At 41.7% G+C, this 13,890-nt stretch overlaps 2 protein-coding genes across 4 annotated transcripts in view; both read left to right on the top strand.

The window, feature by feature from the left end:
* epc2 (enhancer of polycomb homolog 2 (Drosophila)) overlaps window positions 1-9,527 on the top strand; it is a 24,998-nt gene extending 15,471 nt beyond the window's left edge. For 2 of the 3 annotated variants that reach the window (XM_020617957.1, XM_020617956.1), the window contains exons 12-14: window positions 1,584-1,740; window positions 5,870-6,125; window positions 8,819-9,527. In XM_020617957.1, the coding sequence (XP_020473613.1) occupies window positions 1,584-1,740; window positions 5,870-6,125; window positions 8,819-8,888 (483 nt within the window). In that variant the 3' untranslated portion in view covers window positions 8,889-9,527. The remainder of the gene's footprint in view (window positions 1-1,583; window positions 1,741-5,869; window positions 6,126-8,818) is intronic. The other variant, XM_020617958.1, reaches the window with a different exon arrangement.
* A 3,783-nt stretch (window positions 9,528-13,310) lies between these two features.
* LOC109970418 (kinesin heavy chain-like) overlaps window positions 13,311-13,890 on the top strand; it is a 34,815-nt gene continuing 34,235 nt past the window's right edge. Inside the window, exon 1 of the mRNA XM_020617959.1 lies at window positions 13,311-13,669. Within this exon, the coding sequence (XP_020473615.1) occupies window positions 13,547-13,669 (123 nt within the window). The 5' untranslated portion in view covers window positions 13,311-13,546. The remainder of the gene's footprint in view (window positions 13,670-13,890) is intronic.

The following is a 13,890-nucleotide window of genomic DNA, read 5'->3' as shown; positions in this document are numbered from 1 at the left end:
CGTGTTTTTGGTTAATGCTTGAAATTAGGTTTTGTTCCATGAAGTAAAATGTTATAAAATACCCCACTTTTACATGTCTTTTAAAAAAGATGTGGTTAAATGGGATTACAGAGGCTGTCTGGGATTTTACACATCACAGAGACTCATGTACTCACTAGTCTGCCTTTACAGCCTTATTACATGTTTGTGCAGATTCTCAGTCATCCAGGTCATAGTAAGCTGAAAAAGTGTAGAAAAAATTGACTTGATTTTAGGTCATTCTTTCAAGGACAGTGAAGTCCAGATCCTCTCCAGAGAACATCGCTGGTTTGAGAGAGGAGTCAAGGAAGCTATTTGTGTCCAAATAGAACACCCCTTACTAAATAGGGGTGGTGGACTAAGACACAAGTTGTCATCCATCTACAACTCTGTTTTACAAAGTTACAAAAATAGTGTGTAACCAGCTGAAATGACACCAATGTGCACCACGCAATGAGAGCAGCGTGTATAAACTAGTTGTGCCAGCACCTATCATTAGCAGTGCCATTTGTTTGTCAACCAAAACAGGTTGGCTCTGCGCTTGTCATCTCTAATGAGGTCAAAACATAGCACAACCCTACATATACCACAGTCTGTCATTATCTTAAAACTCAGCCAGATCAAGATGAGTGATGAGATAGCACAGTGAAACTAGTTGATACCAAGCCAAGTCAAATGTTGTGCTTAATACAGCATGTATGACAATCTCAGAGGCTGGATTTACTGATCTGAGGGTAGGAGGCAAAGCACCACACTAAAAATACTGTCAAAGGTCTGACTCTTTCTTTTTTTTTTTTTTTTTTTTTTTTTACACTTCACTGATCATACTGCAGTCATTTAAAACATTGCTGTCACACTTTGCTTCTCAAGAATATTAACATATTTGACATGAGAAAAAACACAATGTTAATAAAAACATTTTTTTCCTCTTAAAAAATAAAAAGAACCCATAAGAGTGCTATTACGTTATTGGATTATTAAAACAAAAATTGAATCCTTTGACATCTTTTCATATCGCATCTTTATTTTTTTGCATCAAATTATGGAGAGTAGTATTGGTATCAACAAAATCCTAACAATAACCCTAACCATGACTCCCACCCCCATCGCCAAAAGTCAGTTGCTTAGAAAGGAAAAGGAGACAGTGACAACAGGTGTAAGGGACTTTATGGCTGGTGCTCAGTATTTGAACAAAGATACTGAAGTGGAAGATGAAGCTACAAGTACAGCCCTGCCAGCAGTTTAGCATAAACATCGTGCAAATACAACTACAGTAGCTGCTACCTAGCTTTACCTTTAATATCCAGGTATTAACTTGTACAAAAGCTTAAAAGCCTTTGGAGATCATGTCTCAGGCATGAGCAAGATATGAGGTGGGCCTGCATGTAATGCATGGCACATTAACAGTAATGCATATATGAGTGTAAAGACGCAAAGAGAAAATGTGCAGATTCCGGTATATTTGCTATATTTCTGATCGGTGCTTGGATACGTTGTTTGAGTTTGTCTGGTGCTTGGATAGCTTGTTTGTGTTTGACTGGTTTTCAACCTGGTCTGGTCTCTAGTCCACCAGGTCAGGCGAATCCGGTTCAAAGACTCTGGATTCAGCCAGCGCTCAGTTTGCCGCCTTGGCTGTGATCAGTGCTCCTGCAACTCCTCGTGGTTACATGAACAGTGAAAACAAACCCCGCAAGAGCCACATCAACGGAGTTCATCCTTCAGGTGAGCAGCCTCTCCTGCCAAAGCCTCAGAGCTGCTGAGCAGGACTTGACCAACCACATAGTAAGCAAAAACATGGAGTCTAAAGGTAAGATACAGAATCATTGAGGTTGATAAATAATGAAACTCTCAACCAGAAACAGGAACTACAACTAAAATGTAAAAAAAAAAAAAAAGAGCTCAACCATAGTGCTTTGTAATCGTCTGTACATGGCTAGTGTAAATTGATGTTCACTATGTTTTGTATTGGTGAGGTGCTTTTCTGAGTTTGTGTAGATCAGTGTTTAAATCAAGTTCTTCTGTATGTACAGCACACAAGTGTGTAACTTGCTGGTAAAGTAATATAAGATTCACAGATTAAAAAAGCTTTCAGAAAGTTGTTGTGGTTTGAGGATTAGGTTTTGTGAGAGAACCAACTTGTAGCATTAGATTTTCATTTCTTGAAAACATGTCAAAGAGTGGTGTAATTTTATCATGGAAAAAGTCCTAAAGCTATTAGACAAAATTGATATTTTACAAGACAAATTTTGTGAAATGTTAATTTTAAGGGAAATCTGAGTCCTAAATTTACTAGAAAAGTTATTTTAAAAGGTACAAGTCCAGATTAATACAAAAGTTCATTTTGTAACCAGAAAATACAGTTTTACATTTGATTTGTTCAGAAGTTGTTGTATAAGGTAGGAAGATGATTTTGTAAGAGTTAAAAAATACTTTTTTTTTTCTTTCTTTTTTTTTGCTCTTTTGAAGTCAAACAGTTTAATGAGAATCAACCACTGAATGGAATTTTTTTTTTTTTAGCATTAAATCACAGCAAAAATCTTAAGGCACTTTACACAGTAAACAGTATTATAGAGTGTGACGAGATTCTTCTTGAGGAAAAAAACAGATGGCGTAGTCGAAAATGCAGTGCAAACCAATAATTTATTGTGCTCATCCCCAAAGTGAAAAATAGAAAAATGCAGATATTTGCAAAGAGGTTAAAACATTTTTCCAAAAAACAAACAAACCATGCAACAAGTAGCACTGCAGTCATCAGCAAGACAGGTACAGCCTTCTATGCAGCTCAAAAACAACTGCTTCACGGTACAACTTGGGTCGCCTTTAATACCCTAGGCTCCGCCCCATCCTAATCGAGTCACAGTGATGACTACTCACATGACACACACATAACCATATTTAACGACCTTAGAAATGGACGCAATGTTTGAACCTACAACTCAGCAATGACAACAAAACACTCATCCCAGCAACTAAAATAACATGAAACATAATAAGTACTAATGCAACTTAATTATGTTGTGCCTTTGTTTCTCTATGCGCATATAAAAATGATAGTGCTCCTTTTTAATCCGTGTATGTGCTCATGTGTGACTGTGTAGCCTACATACTTCGTCAGCCATCCACTCGTGATGGAGCTACTCCGTCACATAGAGGAAAACCCAACAACTTCCCCTTGAGCAGCACTTGGTGACAACAGGGAGGAAAAACTCCCTTTAACGGAAGAAACCTCCGAAAGACCCTGACTCTTGGTGGGTGGTCTTCTGCCTAGACTGGTTGGAGTGAGCGGATAGAGGAGAGAGAAAAGAAAAGAAAATCAACAAGATGCAACAACAAACACTGGGCAGGTTGATGTGGCCGGTGGCTGCTCATCAGAAACATAGGGCTCCAGAGCCAGGGCTACCTGCAGAAATGTACAGGGAGAGAGAGAGGGAAACCACAAGTAGACCTGTACTCTGAGAGCCAAGTGCTCTGTTGGGATGATAAGGCTCTATGAGGTCTTTAAGATATGAGTCTTGTCATTAAGGACTCTGTATTTTAGGAGAATGATTTTAAACTCTATTCTGGATTTTACAGAGAGCCAGTGGAGAGAAGCTAATATGGGAGAGATATGATCTCTCTTGCTAGTTCCTGTCAGTACTCTGGCTGCAGTATTTTGGATTAACTGGAGGCTTTTTGTGGACTTACTGGGACATCGACATCCTGATAGTAAAGAGTTACAGTAGTCCAGCCTGGAAGTAACAAATCCATGGAACATTTTTTCAGCATCACTTTGAGAAAGGATGTCCCTGATTTTTGCAATATTGTGCAGGTGAAAGAAGGCAATTCTAGAGTCTTGGTTTATGTGTGATTTAAATGACATATCCTGGTCAAAAATGACTCCAAGGTTCCTCACAGTAATACTGGCGGCCAGAGCTATTCTGTCATCTAAAGTAACTATATGGTTAGACAGCAGGTTTTCAGGCCCAAGTATAATAACTTCAGTTTTGTTAGATTTTAGAAGTAAGACATTACAGGTCATCCAGGCATTTGTCTTTAAGACATGTTTGAAGTTTGACTAGTTAATCTGATTCATCTGGCTTCATAGTATCATCTGCACAGCAATGGAAATTTATGCCGTTTCCCCTGATTATACATGCTCCCTTTAGGCAATATTAAGTGAAGAGAATTGGACTTAACACAGAGCCCTGTGGAATGCCGTGACTAACTTCTGTCTGGAAGAGTCATCATTAACATGAATAAATTGGAATCTTTCTGATAAGTAAGAACCAACTTAGTGTGGTTCCTTTAATCCCAATAACATGTTTAAGTCTCTGTAGTTAAATGCTGTGATCAGTGGTGTCAAAAGCAGCACTGAGATCCTAGAGGACAAGTATGGAGACAAGTCCTTTGTCTGAGGCTAGGAGAAGATCGTTGGCGACCTTCACCAGTGCAGTTTCTGTACTATGATGGACTCTAAAACCTGACTGAAAATCCTCAAACAAATCATTCTTGTGCAAATGGTCACATAACTGCTTTGCAACAGCTTTTTTTAAGGATTTTAGAAATAAACAGGAGATTGGATATTGGTCTATAATTAGCTAGGACACCTGGGTCAAGAGTAGGCTTTTTGAGTAGAGGTTTTTACCAATTCCTTTGTCGCGCCATTTTTTCCTTTGACATGTTTAAAGGCAGAAACATTTACATGATAAGGCCTTTGGAAAAATGAGATTTTTTTTTTATTGAATTGCTACCACTGGGAGCTGTAGAAATTGTAGTTGGTCCATTCAATCCTGAATGTTTACTGGATGTTGTAAACATGTCACCAAGACCACAACCATGCAAGCATTTAGCGTTGAGCAAATTGGGATGGACGATGATTTTCAAATAGTCATTAAATTAAAAAAATCTATTTCATGTGACTATGGTTTTGTCTTTAAAAACAGAGCCACTGTTTTCCATTCCCTTTACCTGCACCTGGAAATGATGCGTAACGAGGTCAGTATATAATTTTACTAGAGCACCAAATACAAACAGCAGAAACGTGCAGAGACTGCAGCCATGAAAAAGTTCTGTGTGGAACTTCAAGAAAATTAATGACAATGAGGTGCAGTGCAAACTCTGCCAGCCTAAGTTAGCATATCAACAACTATGAACAGCCATTTGAAGGAGAGGCATCCAGCAAAGAACTGGGGTGCAGTCCACAGATCAGCAGTCAGTGGCTAGCTTTGTCAGCTGAAGAAGGAAGTCCGATGAACAAATAACAGCTCTTATCACAAAGATGACAGCAAAGGACTTGCTGCCTATTAGTTTTGTCCCAGGCGAGGGTTTTTGAGTTTGATAGCATTTGTTCAGTCGGAGTAAACGGTTCCATCAAGGGAAACAGGGCAGGCTGGATAAACTGTATGATGATAGTGCATGTGAGCTGCACGGTCATTTGAAAAAGTGTCTGTGAAGCTTAGATGGTGCTTACAACTGAATTGAATGTGATGGTCACCTGACATTATGTAAGCACCTGGAAAATAGAGCGCTATTCTTCAGACTAACCTGGTGAATGTACTGGGGACTTTCAGGTAAAGTCGCAGCATGTGCACATTAGCGATATGGAGCTATATTGTGTGTAGGGGGTGGTCTTTGAATAACTGTCGACTAGTTCCCAGTGAATATCGAATAGCATTTTAGCTTGTAATGCCCATCCCTATTAGCAACAGTTAACATTTCTTGCTTAATTAGTGACTTTTATTTATACACTTTCAGCCAACAAAGACTTTTTTCTAAAAGATTGAACTTAATGGATTACAGATGTAGATTGTCAGGTAATTTTAAAAAGATTTATATGGTACATTTCACACAAATGTAACTGTTTGTATTTCAGATCCCTCCAGGCTTCCATACTCCTCCACTTCTCTTAGCATTTCAGGACTGTCAGCTCAGGGGTCATGGTCCTCCTCGCCTCAGTCCCTCCCCAACCTGAGCAGCCAAATGGGAGCCGTCTCCCTTGCCCACCCCCACACTGCTCGACCCTTTGCTCCCCCAACATCTGCCTTAAAGCTTGCCGGTGTTGCCGCCAGCCGTGACCGAGTGCACAAAGTCTCCACCGTCAGGTCAGCATTACCTACACACCTGTCCAGGTAAATAGCCTGCCTCCTATATTTGCCTTTTTTCCCCAACAGATGCCACTGCATGATTTGAACTTGGGCATTGCAGCTTGTAGTCAGTGTCTTAAACCTGTTCTCTAATAGGACATCTTGTATCAATGAATCCACAAGTTTTTTTTTTGTTTTTTTTTTGTTTTTTTGAAAAATATTTAGTTGCCACATATGTTAAAATGTGTTAAAATGCCAAAGGGAAGACAACTGGCAGGAAGAAGAGTAACAGGAAGAAGTAACATCAGGAAGAAAAGTTATATGGCAGAAAGGAAAAAAAAAAGTCAAATTGAAAGGATAAACTTTGTTGTGTTAAAAGAAGGACCAGGACTCAAGTTCCTGTTTCAGGGATTTTACTTTGACAAGCTCTGGTGAGATTAACAGTATCAGTGTTTCTGCTGGTAACAGTCCTCAGTGATGCCCTGCCATGCCAAAATCTTTGCCATCATGGCAAAAAAAAAAATCACTTCAGTTAACACCAAGTGACTCATCAGAGAAAGCCATAAAGCAGCACGGCAAGTCATATTCACAGGTGCAGTTAGGACCGATTCACCGTGAGTGTTTTTCAGCTCCTTTGTCCCACAGCAAATGGAACTCATTCTATAAAATGTGTCCGACGTGTGTGTAAACCACATCAGCCATTGATCTTTAGGTCTCACTCTGCCTCAGCCCTCTGTGGTGAGCCAGGATAAAAAAAAAAAAAATCTAAATCAGTGAATCCATACATAAAAACATGTCATTTTATTTCAGATAACGCAGTTTTGTACCGGAAACAAATTCCCTGTGTGTCTAACACACTTGGCCAAATAAAGGTGATTCTTATGAACACAGTATTTTTAAAGTACATTACTGCTGTTGGTCAGCCTAGTGTAGACCTTTTGTTCATCTGCTGTCCTGCATCAGAAGCTCCTGACAGTTGAACCCGCTGCACACCTTTTGTTGAGTTATGCACAGGAGACCAGCGAATTGTGGAGGACTTCATTTATAGCAACCACTAAAAAACCAAAATTACAGTCGCTGTAAAATAACTAACCTATATTAATCCCTGTAATCATTAGAACATGGATTGGGGGTGGAAGGATAGAGCGGAGAAGAGAGGGGGTAAAGAGAAATGTTCAGGGGAGAGGAAAGACAAAAAAATATATATATAACATTTGTCTAATATTGCAACAGTCAAGCCTTGGTTTGAATATAAAATTACTGAAATAAATGGAAATAACAGTATCCCATGTCATTTCATATTAACATGATTATAGTTCATATGTTAGGATGTTTCAGATCAAACATGACAATAAAATCAGCCGGAATGTTTCTGTCTATACCTGGGCCTGAATTCAGACATTCTGATACTGACTCTTTGAGAGCTTTTAACTTGGCCTAAAAACCCTGAGCAGGAGTCTTAGCTTAGAAGTGATTTTAGGAAACTGCTCAACGCAATTCTGAGCAAGGAAAACACAAAAACCATCTAGTAAGGAGGTGTGATTGACCCCATAACTAGGTTTCTTGATCACGTGGGGGTGGTGCCAGCAGCTGAGAAGTGACTGCTCATGGTGTTGGTGTGGTGTATCTGTAGCATTTGATTAAAGCTATAGTATGAAACATTTTCAAATATTTTTGTTGTAGAAATGTTTTTAACATGTCTTGATGTGGAGAGGTGCTGTCGAAACCTCATTGAACAGTAGTGCAGAGATATCGGGACTGACCTCTAACCAGTCAGATATACAGTTATTTCTTTGATCAGTAAGTTTTCTTGCATTCTCATTTATTGTAATAATGACAAATATCTTCAGTGCTGGGCAGAGTGTGGCAGAGCATAGCAGGTCGTATTAGAGCAGGGAGAGGGAGCGCTGGGCGGAGCATTGTGGGCTGGCTTGGAGTTTCATGCTTGTGCTACTATAAGTTACATATCGTAGCTTTAACTCAGTTGTTCGCCATTTGTCTTTCCATCATTTTATCCTAAGCTTAAACTCTTAAATTCAGTTTATTGTATAGTACCAAATCACAACAACAATCTCAGGGCACCTGACATAATCAGGCCTAACCCTTAGACTATTATAAGCCTCTTAAAAGTCCTCCTCTCCTACTCTTAACAGCTTTTACCTTAGGAGCTCTTTTTAGGGGCTAAGATGCTTTGTGAATAACATACTGTCTCTTTACTAGGGTGTTGTCTTAATTTTAAGTGGAATTTCTTAATGAATGTCAGTTCTAAGCTTTTTCTTAGAATTTCATTGCTAAGAGCAACTCTTTGGGCTTAAGACACTTTGTGAATACGGGCCCAGAAGTGAAGTTTTAGCATCAAACCGCCGATCAAAGCCGTCACGTCAACAGAAACACACCTGTTTTTGTATTGTCAAATAACCTATTAAAAACAATCTTACCAGAACAATAACTACTTGTTCACACATCAACCTCATAACATCTACCAGAAACCACAGAAGTGACCTCTGGGAAAAATATAGTTGATTTGTACTTGGTTTTTTAGTTTCGCTTATGCCCTATCCACTAACATGGCGGAGGTGGGATTTATGACCAATACCGCACCCAGCCACCAGGGGGTGATTGGCTCGTGGTGACTTCACTTCTGGGACCTGTTAGACTGTCCATCATTTATATACCACCTGTGGTTTAGCCCATTCTTTCTTTGGAAGAAGTGATGCCATCACTGCGTTTTTCCTCAGAGACCTGAACGAGCCGGAGAGACTCCTGAACGGGCTGTCGGAGACCACGCTGCCCATGGAGGTCATATAACATCATATCCCATTAGCCCCTGCTGCTCCTCTGACCAGTGAATGTGACACGCTGTACCCTCCAGAACGAGGAGGTGGTGTGATTTTACTGCGCTTGGATATTAATGATTGTTATTGCTGTTATTATTGTAATAATTGTTGTACAGTTTGTAAATGTCTCTGATGTAAAGTAGATTTTTTCATCACTTTAGTTTCTGAAACAGATCAATTGATGCAGAATCAACTCTGATTGGTCCACAAGATGTCCTGTATCCTTGCTCTGAATTATTTATCTCATGTTTACATTTTTTATTTCTTAAAAAATCTAAAGTTTTTTCCCCAAAGATGGAGAACAGATTTAATTTGGTTTCAAAAACTGAAACAAGGCCGGTTTGGATTTAACCTAAATATTTGGTAAAGATTCCTTCTATGTCCTTCTGATCACTGAAACTCATTAAAATAAAAAAAAATGCTTTTGTAGGAGAGGTGTACTTTTAAAGCCAGGAGGTGAAATGAGATACTGATCAGGCCAATGTGAAGCTTTGAAAGGGTTTTGCTCTTTACATTTTCAGACTCGATGTGATGTCGACCGGTTCTCTCGCTCTGTTTTTGCTTTGGGTAAAAACGCTGAGAAATAAAAAAGACATCGACCGTGCCACTTCTTTTGCTGCACGTTTGGTTTGTTATGGATTGAATTTAAATTTACTTCAGAGTAATACACAAACATGGGAAATAAAGACTCCAAGTAGAGAAATGCAAGGCCATCTACAGACTGGGACTAACTCTTTGCAAAATACTAAAGAGTGTATTTACACAAGTACTGTGCTTATGTGTAGCTTTGAGGTACTTCAATATTTTCGTTTTGTGGTAAATATTTTAGACTTGTACTTTAACACGTTACATTTTGTCTTATACATTAGCAGCTTTATAGATTTTTTTTTTAATTCAGTGCAAAAGAATTGATGTATTAGAGGTAACGATAAAAACTGCCCCGCAGTGTGCAGCCTATTGAAGAAACCAGTAATACAGGTTATTCTGAAATGGGCCATTTTACATAATTGATACTTTTACTCTTGATACTAATGTTTTGACGCCGATAGCTCATTGATTGTACTTCACTGTACAAGGAGGACTTTCCATGTAGACGGGTATTTGTACTCTGCGGTGGTGTTATGGGTAGGGCTGTAGTCCCACTGCGAACAGCATCCATTCTTTTATTCGCCTTCGGTTTCCTCCGTTCCTCCTGTTATCCGGTCCAATAGCGCCCTCAGCTGACAGCAACCAGGCAGCGCAAGTAGCGAGCAGCCTCCCGTGATGGGTTGAATGTGAAGAGGCACTTAAACTGATTTAGAGGTCAACGAGGGTAGAACGGGTATTTACCGTTCATTAGGTTCCGATAGCGCAAACGCAGCAGAGCCTGTCCGGTTAAAAGCAGCAGGGTGGTACCTACCGGCGTTATCTTCCCGGAGGAGCTCCAAGTGGTGCTTCGGTGATGCTGGCCGGCAGCTGGAGGGAGGTCCCGGCGCCCAGGATGTGACAACACCTGTGAGTAGGCGGTGTGAACAGCCCTCTTCTCGCTGGTTATGGGCTGTGGCATTAGTTTCTCTGTTAGGCTGTTTAATCACTTTGAAAATACTTGTGTAGCGTCTCTGTTGTCTGTAACTACGTTGGCTTCGGATGGTCGTCAACCTGCATTCCGGTCCTGCAATGTCGTGTCAGTGCGCAGTTTACCATTAGGCCATTTTATTTTGCCTTAACACTTTTTATTTTTGCAGTTATTAAATAGGATAGCTATTTAAGATGAGCCCATATTGTATTCGTAATACACCGAAATAGAGTGCCCCTGGTTGTTATACACACAAGCAGCTGCAGTACACGTCGGACAGGAAAAGTGCTTCGGTATAAAATGTTAGAAAATTACCAAGATTACTAAAGGTTGTGTTTTAGAGTCGTTATGTGTTACTTGCCTTGGGAAAGTACGTCTTATTTTGGAGGTTCGTGATTTTATTGACCTATATCACCTCCCTGAGGGCAAGAGGTCAGATGGATGGTGACCAGGCTGAGAAGAGTCTCTGGCAAAGTTCTTTGCTCTGGAGCAATAGTGGGTGTCTGCAGTGTCCTTGAGTGAGGGAAGAGGGCAGCCCATTTTTTTTCTGTGCTGTGTTGATGACCCTCTGTAATGCTTTGTCAGCTGCTGGGCATCGTGCACACCACTTTGTCAGGCAGCATGTTGAAATGCTCTCTACTGCAGAGCGGTAGAAGGCTGCCAGCAGCTTCTCTCTATGATCAGTTTTCTTCAGGACTCTCAGTAAGTGCTGGTGCTGCTGTCTTTTTAACAGCAGCTATGGTGTTTGTGGACCAGGAGAGGTTGTCCATTACGTGAATTCCCAGGAAGTCTTTCCACACTCTCTGTTTTTGAAGATGGGAGATGGGTGAGCTCTGCACTTCCTGAAGTCCAAGATGAGTTTTTTTGTTGTTTTTTTTTTGTGTGTGTTCAGTGACAGGTTGTTTGCAGAGCACCACGGTGTCAGTTTCTGGATATTATCTCCATAGGCAGACTCATTCCCCCACTGTCATCTGCACATTTATCACAGTGGGAGGGACAGCGGTTTGTGAGAAAGTCTCCAGTCAGAGGTGAGTGTGGAGGCCCAGATGTAACAGTTTCCTGATCAGTATGTCTGGTATAATGGCGCTGAAGGGGGAGCTGTAATCAGTAAAGAGCATCTGAACGTAGGTCCCTCTGTGTTCTAGGTGCTCTAGAGCTGTGTGGAGAGCTATAGTGATGGTGTCCCCGTGGATCTGTTTGCCCTATATGTGAATTGATAGGGGTCAAAGGCTGGAGGGAGGCTAGCTTTAATATGCCTCAGTACTAGTCTTTCAAGGCACTTTGTAACAGTGGGTGCAAGAGCTATGGGTCTGTAGCCATTTAGACCGTTTATGGCCGACTTCTTTGAAACTAGGATTATAATGGCTGGTTTAAGGCAAGGTGGGACAGTGGCCTGTGCAAGAGGCAGATTGAAGATCTTTGTGAAGACACCAGCACGTTCATAAACACCGGCCCTGAGTACTTTGCCTAGAACTCATCAGGTCCAGCAGCCTTTCTGGGGTTCACCACTCTGAACACCTGCCTCATTTGATGTCCCTGTACAGCCAGTGGCTAGGTGCTGGTATCGGGAGATGCATGTGTGAGAGTGGAATCTGCACTTTGAAACGTGCAAAGAAACAGTTGAGCTTGAAGTTTGTAATTAGCTGAACCCCTGCCACACCCACTTTGTGTTATTGTCAGTGAAGTGCTCCTCAATTTGCTTCTTGTAGACCCATTGGCATCTTTGTCTCTTTAGGTCAGCTCTTGTGGTGCTGGATACTTGTGGTGCGTGACTGTCCCCTGACGTAAAGGCCATATTACAAGCTCTGAGGAGTGTATAGATTTCTTTGGTCATCCAGGGTTTCTGATTTGGAAAGACCTGAATGCGGTTTTTCATGGTTCATCAGTGCAGCGTGCAATGTAAAACAGAACAGTTTGTGTGTATGATTCCAGATCTTGGTGTTCACATAAGTCCAATTTAGTCTGTGAAAACAGTCTTGCAACTGGGAGAGTGCTCCCTCAGGCCCGGTGTTGGCTTTTATGGTGGGCCTTGCTTTCCACCTCAGGGTGGAGGCTGGGACTAGGAGCAGGAGTGTATGGTCAGATAAGCCCAGACGCAGAAGGGGCATGGCTCTGTAGCCATGCTTAATATTACTTCCTCTTTTGAGACATTTCATATGGTTGAATTTTGGAAGTATAGTTGTGTAGCATGCCTGGTTAAAGTCTCCAGCTGATGTGTACTCTCTCAATATATGCCCTCTGGTGTGTGTGTGTGGTATAGATGACTGAGAGCTGTGCTAATATTAGCATCGGGTGGGATGCAGACAGCTGTGATAACTACCACTGAGAGAGAGCTCTCTTGGCAGATGTTATGGCCTGAGTGTGACTGTAAGTCTCCAAATCGGGTGAACAGTAGTTATCTTTGATAGGACTCTGAGCACCAGTAGTGTACATACATAAAAACTGCTCCTCTTACCAGAGTCTGTGTTGTGATCCTGACGGTGGCCTAGTTGTACAGCAGCTACCTAAATAGGCGCTGTATGCATGGATAGACCTATTACAACCCTGGATCAGCACGGTAGCTGTTTATTTTCCTCAAATTATGTATCCACACCAGCTAATAGTAAAGCCCTCATGTAGACAAAACCACGCTGGCGCCGCCTATTAGGGCTTTGCCTCTATAAACTAATTTGATCAGACGAATTTAATAGACTGGCTTAGATTTTACTGCAGTGACACACGTTTTCCCGTTAACAAAGTGCCCATCACCGGCTTATATGAAGTGCGGACTCAGTTTCCCAGAGTGCCGCGCGGCTCCGTGGTCCAGGGTGGGTCTGTGTAACGGGGGATACTGTTAAATCAGGGCTCTGCCGGAGAGATGCTACCAGACACCAAGTCTTGAGTGACACCGGAAGTCTGGTTCATTTACCGTAGGCGTTTTACCGGCGGAACTGGGTCTCTGTGTCCGGTGGACGAGGAGTGTTGCCGGTGTGATGTGTGTGTGGACCTGTCTCGTTTAAGCCTGAAGCCATCCTCTCTCCCGGGTTGCCGCTGTTGGTGTTTGTTTCTCTCCTCTCTACCTGCCTGTGTCAGTGATGGACGCGGCGGTGTGCGGGGTGAAGGTGATGTGTCGCTTCAGGCCGCTGAACGACGCGGAGCGGACCCGCGGAGACAAATACATCCCCAAATTTAACGGAGAGGACACGGTGGTCGTAGCGGTGAGTCCGTGCGTGCGTGTTAGGTTAGAGCAGCGACACCTGTACAAACCGTGTGTGTTTTACCGTCATACCTCCGCCTGTCTGCAGCAACAATGGAAACCATACAGACGGTGTCTCGGCGTTTCTGTTGATCCGGCAGTGATGGAGAGAAACTGGAAAGCCAGTTTATTTACACGGGTGTAGATCTTAGGACCACAACAGTTTGATTATCAGTCAGTCAG

This window comes from Monopterus albus, unplaced genomic scaffold (assembly GCF_001952655.1).
Source record: "Monopterus albus unplaced genomic scaffold, M_albus_1.0 scaffold198.1, whole genome shotgun sequence".
NCBI lineage: Eukaryota > Metazoa > Chordata > Actinopteri > Synbranchiformes > Synbranchidae > Monopterus > Monopterus albus.
Note: the sequence above shows the minus strand (reverse complement) of the source record. Positions and strands in the feature narration are given on the sequence as shown.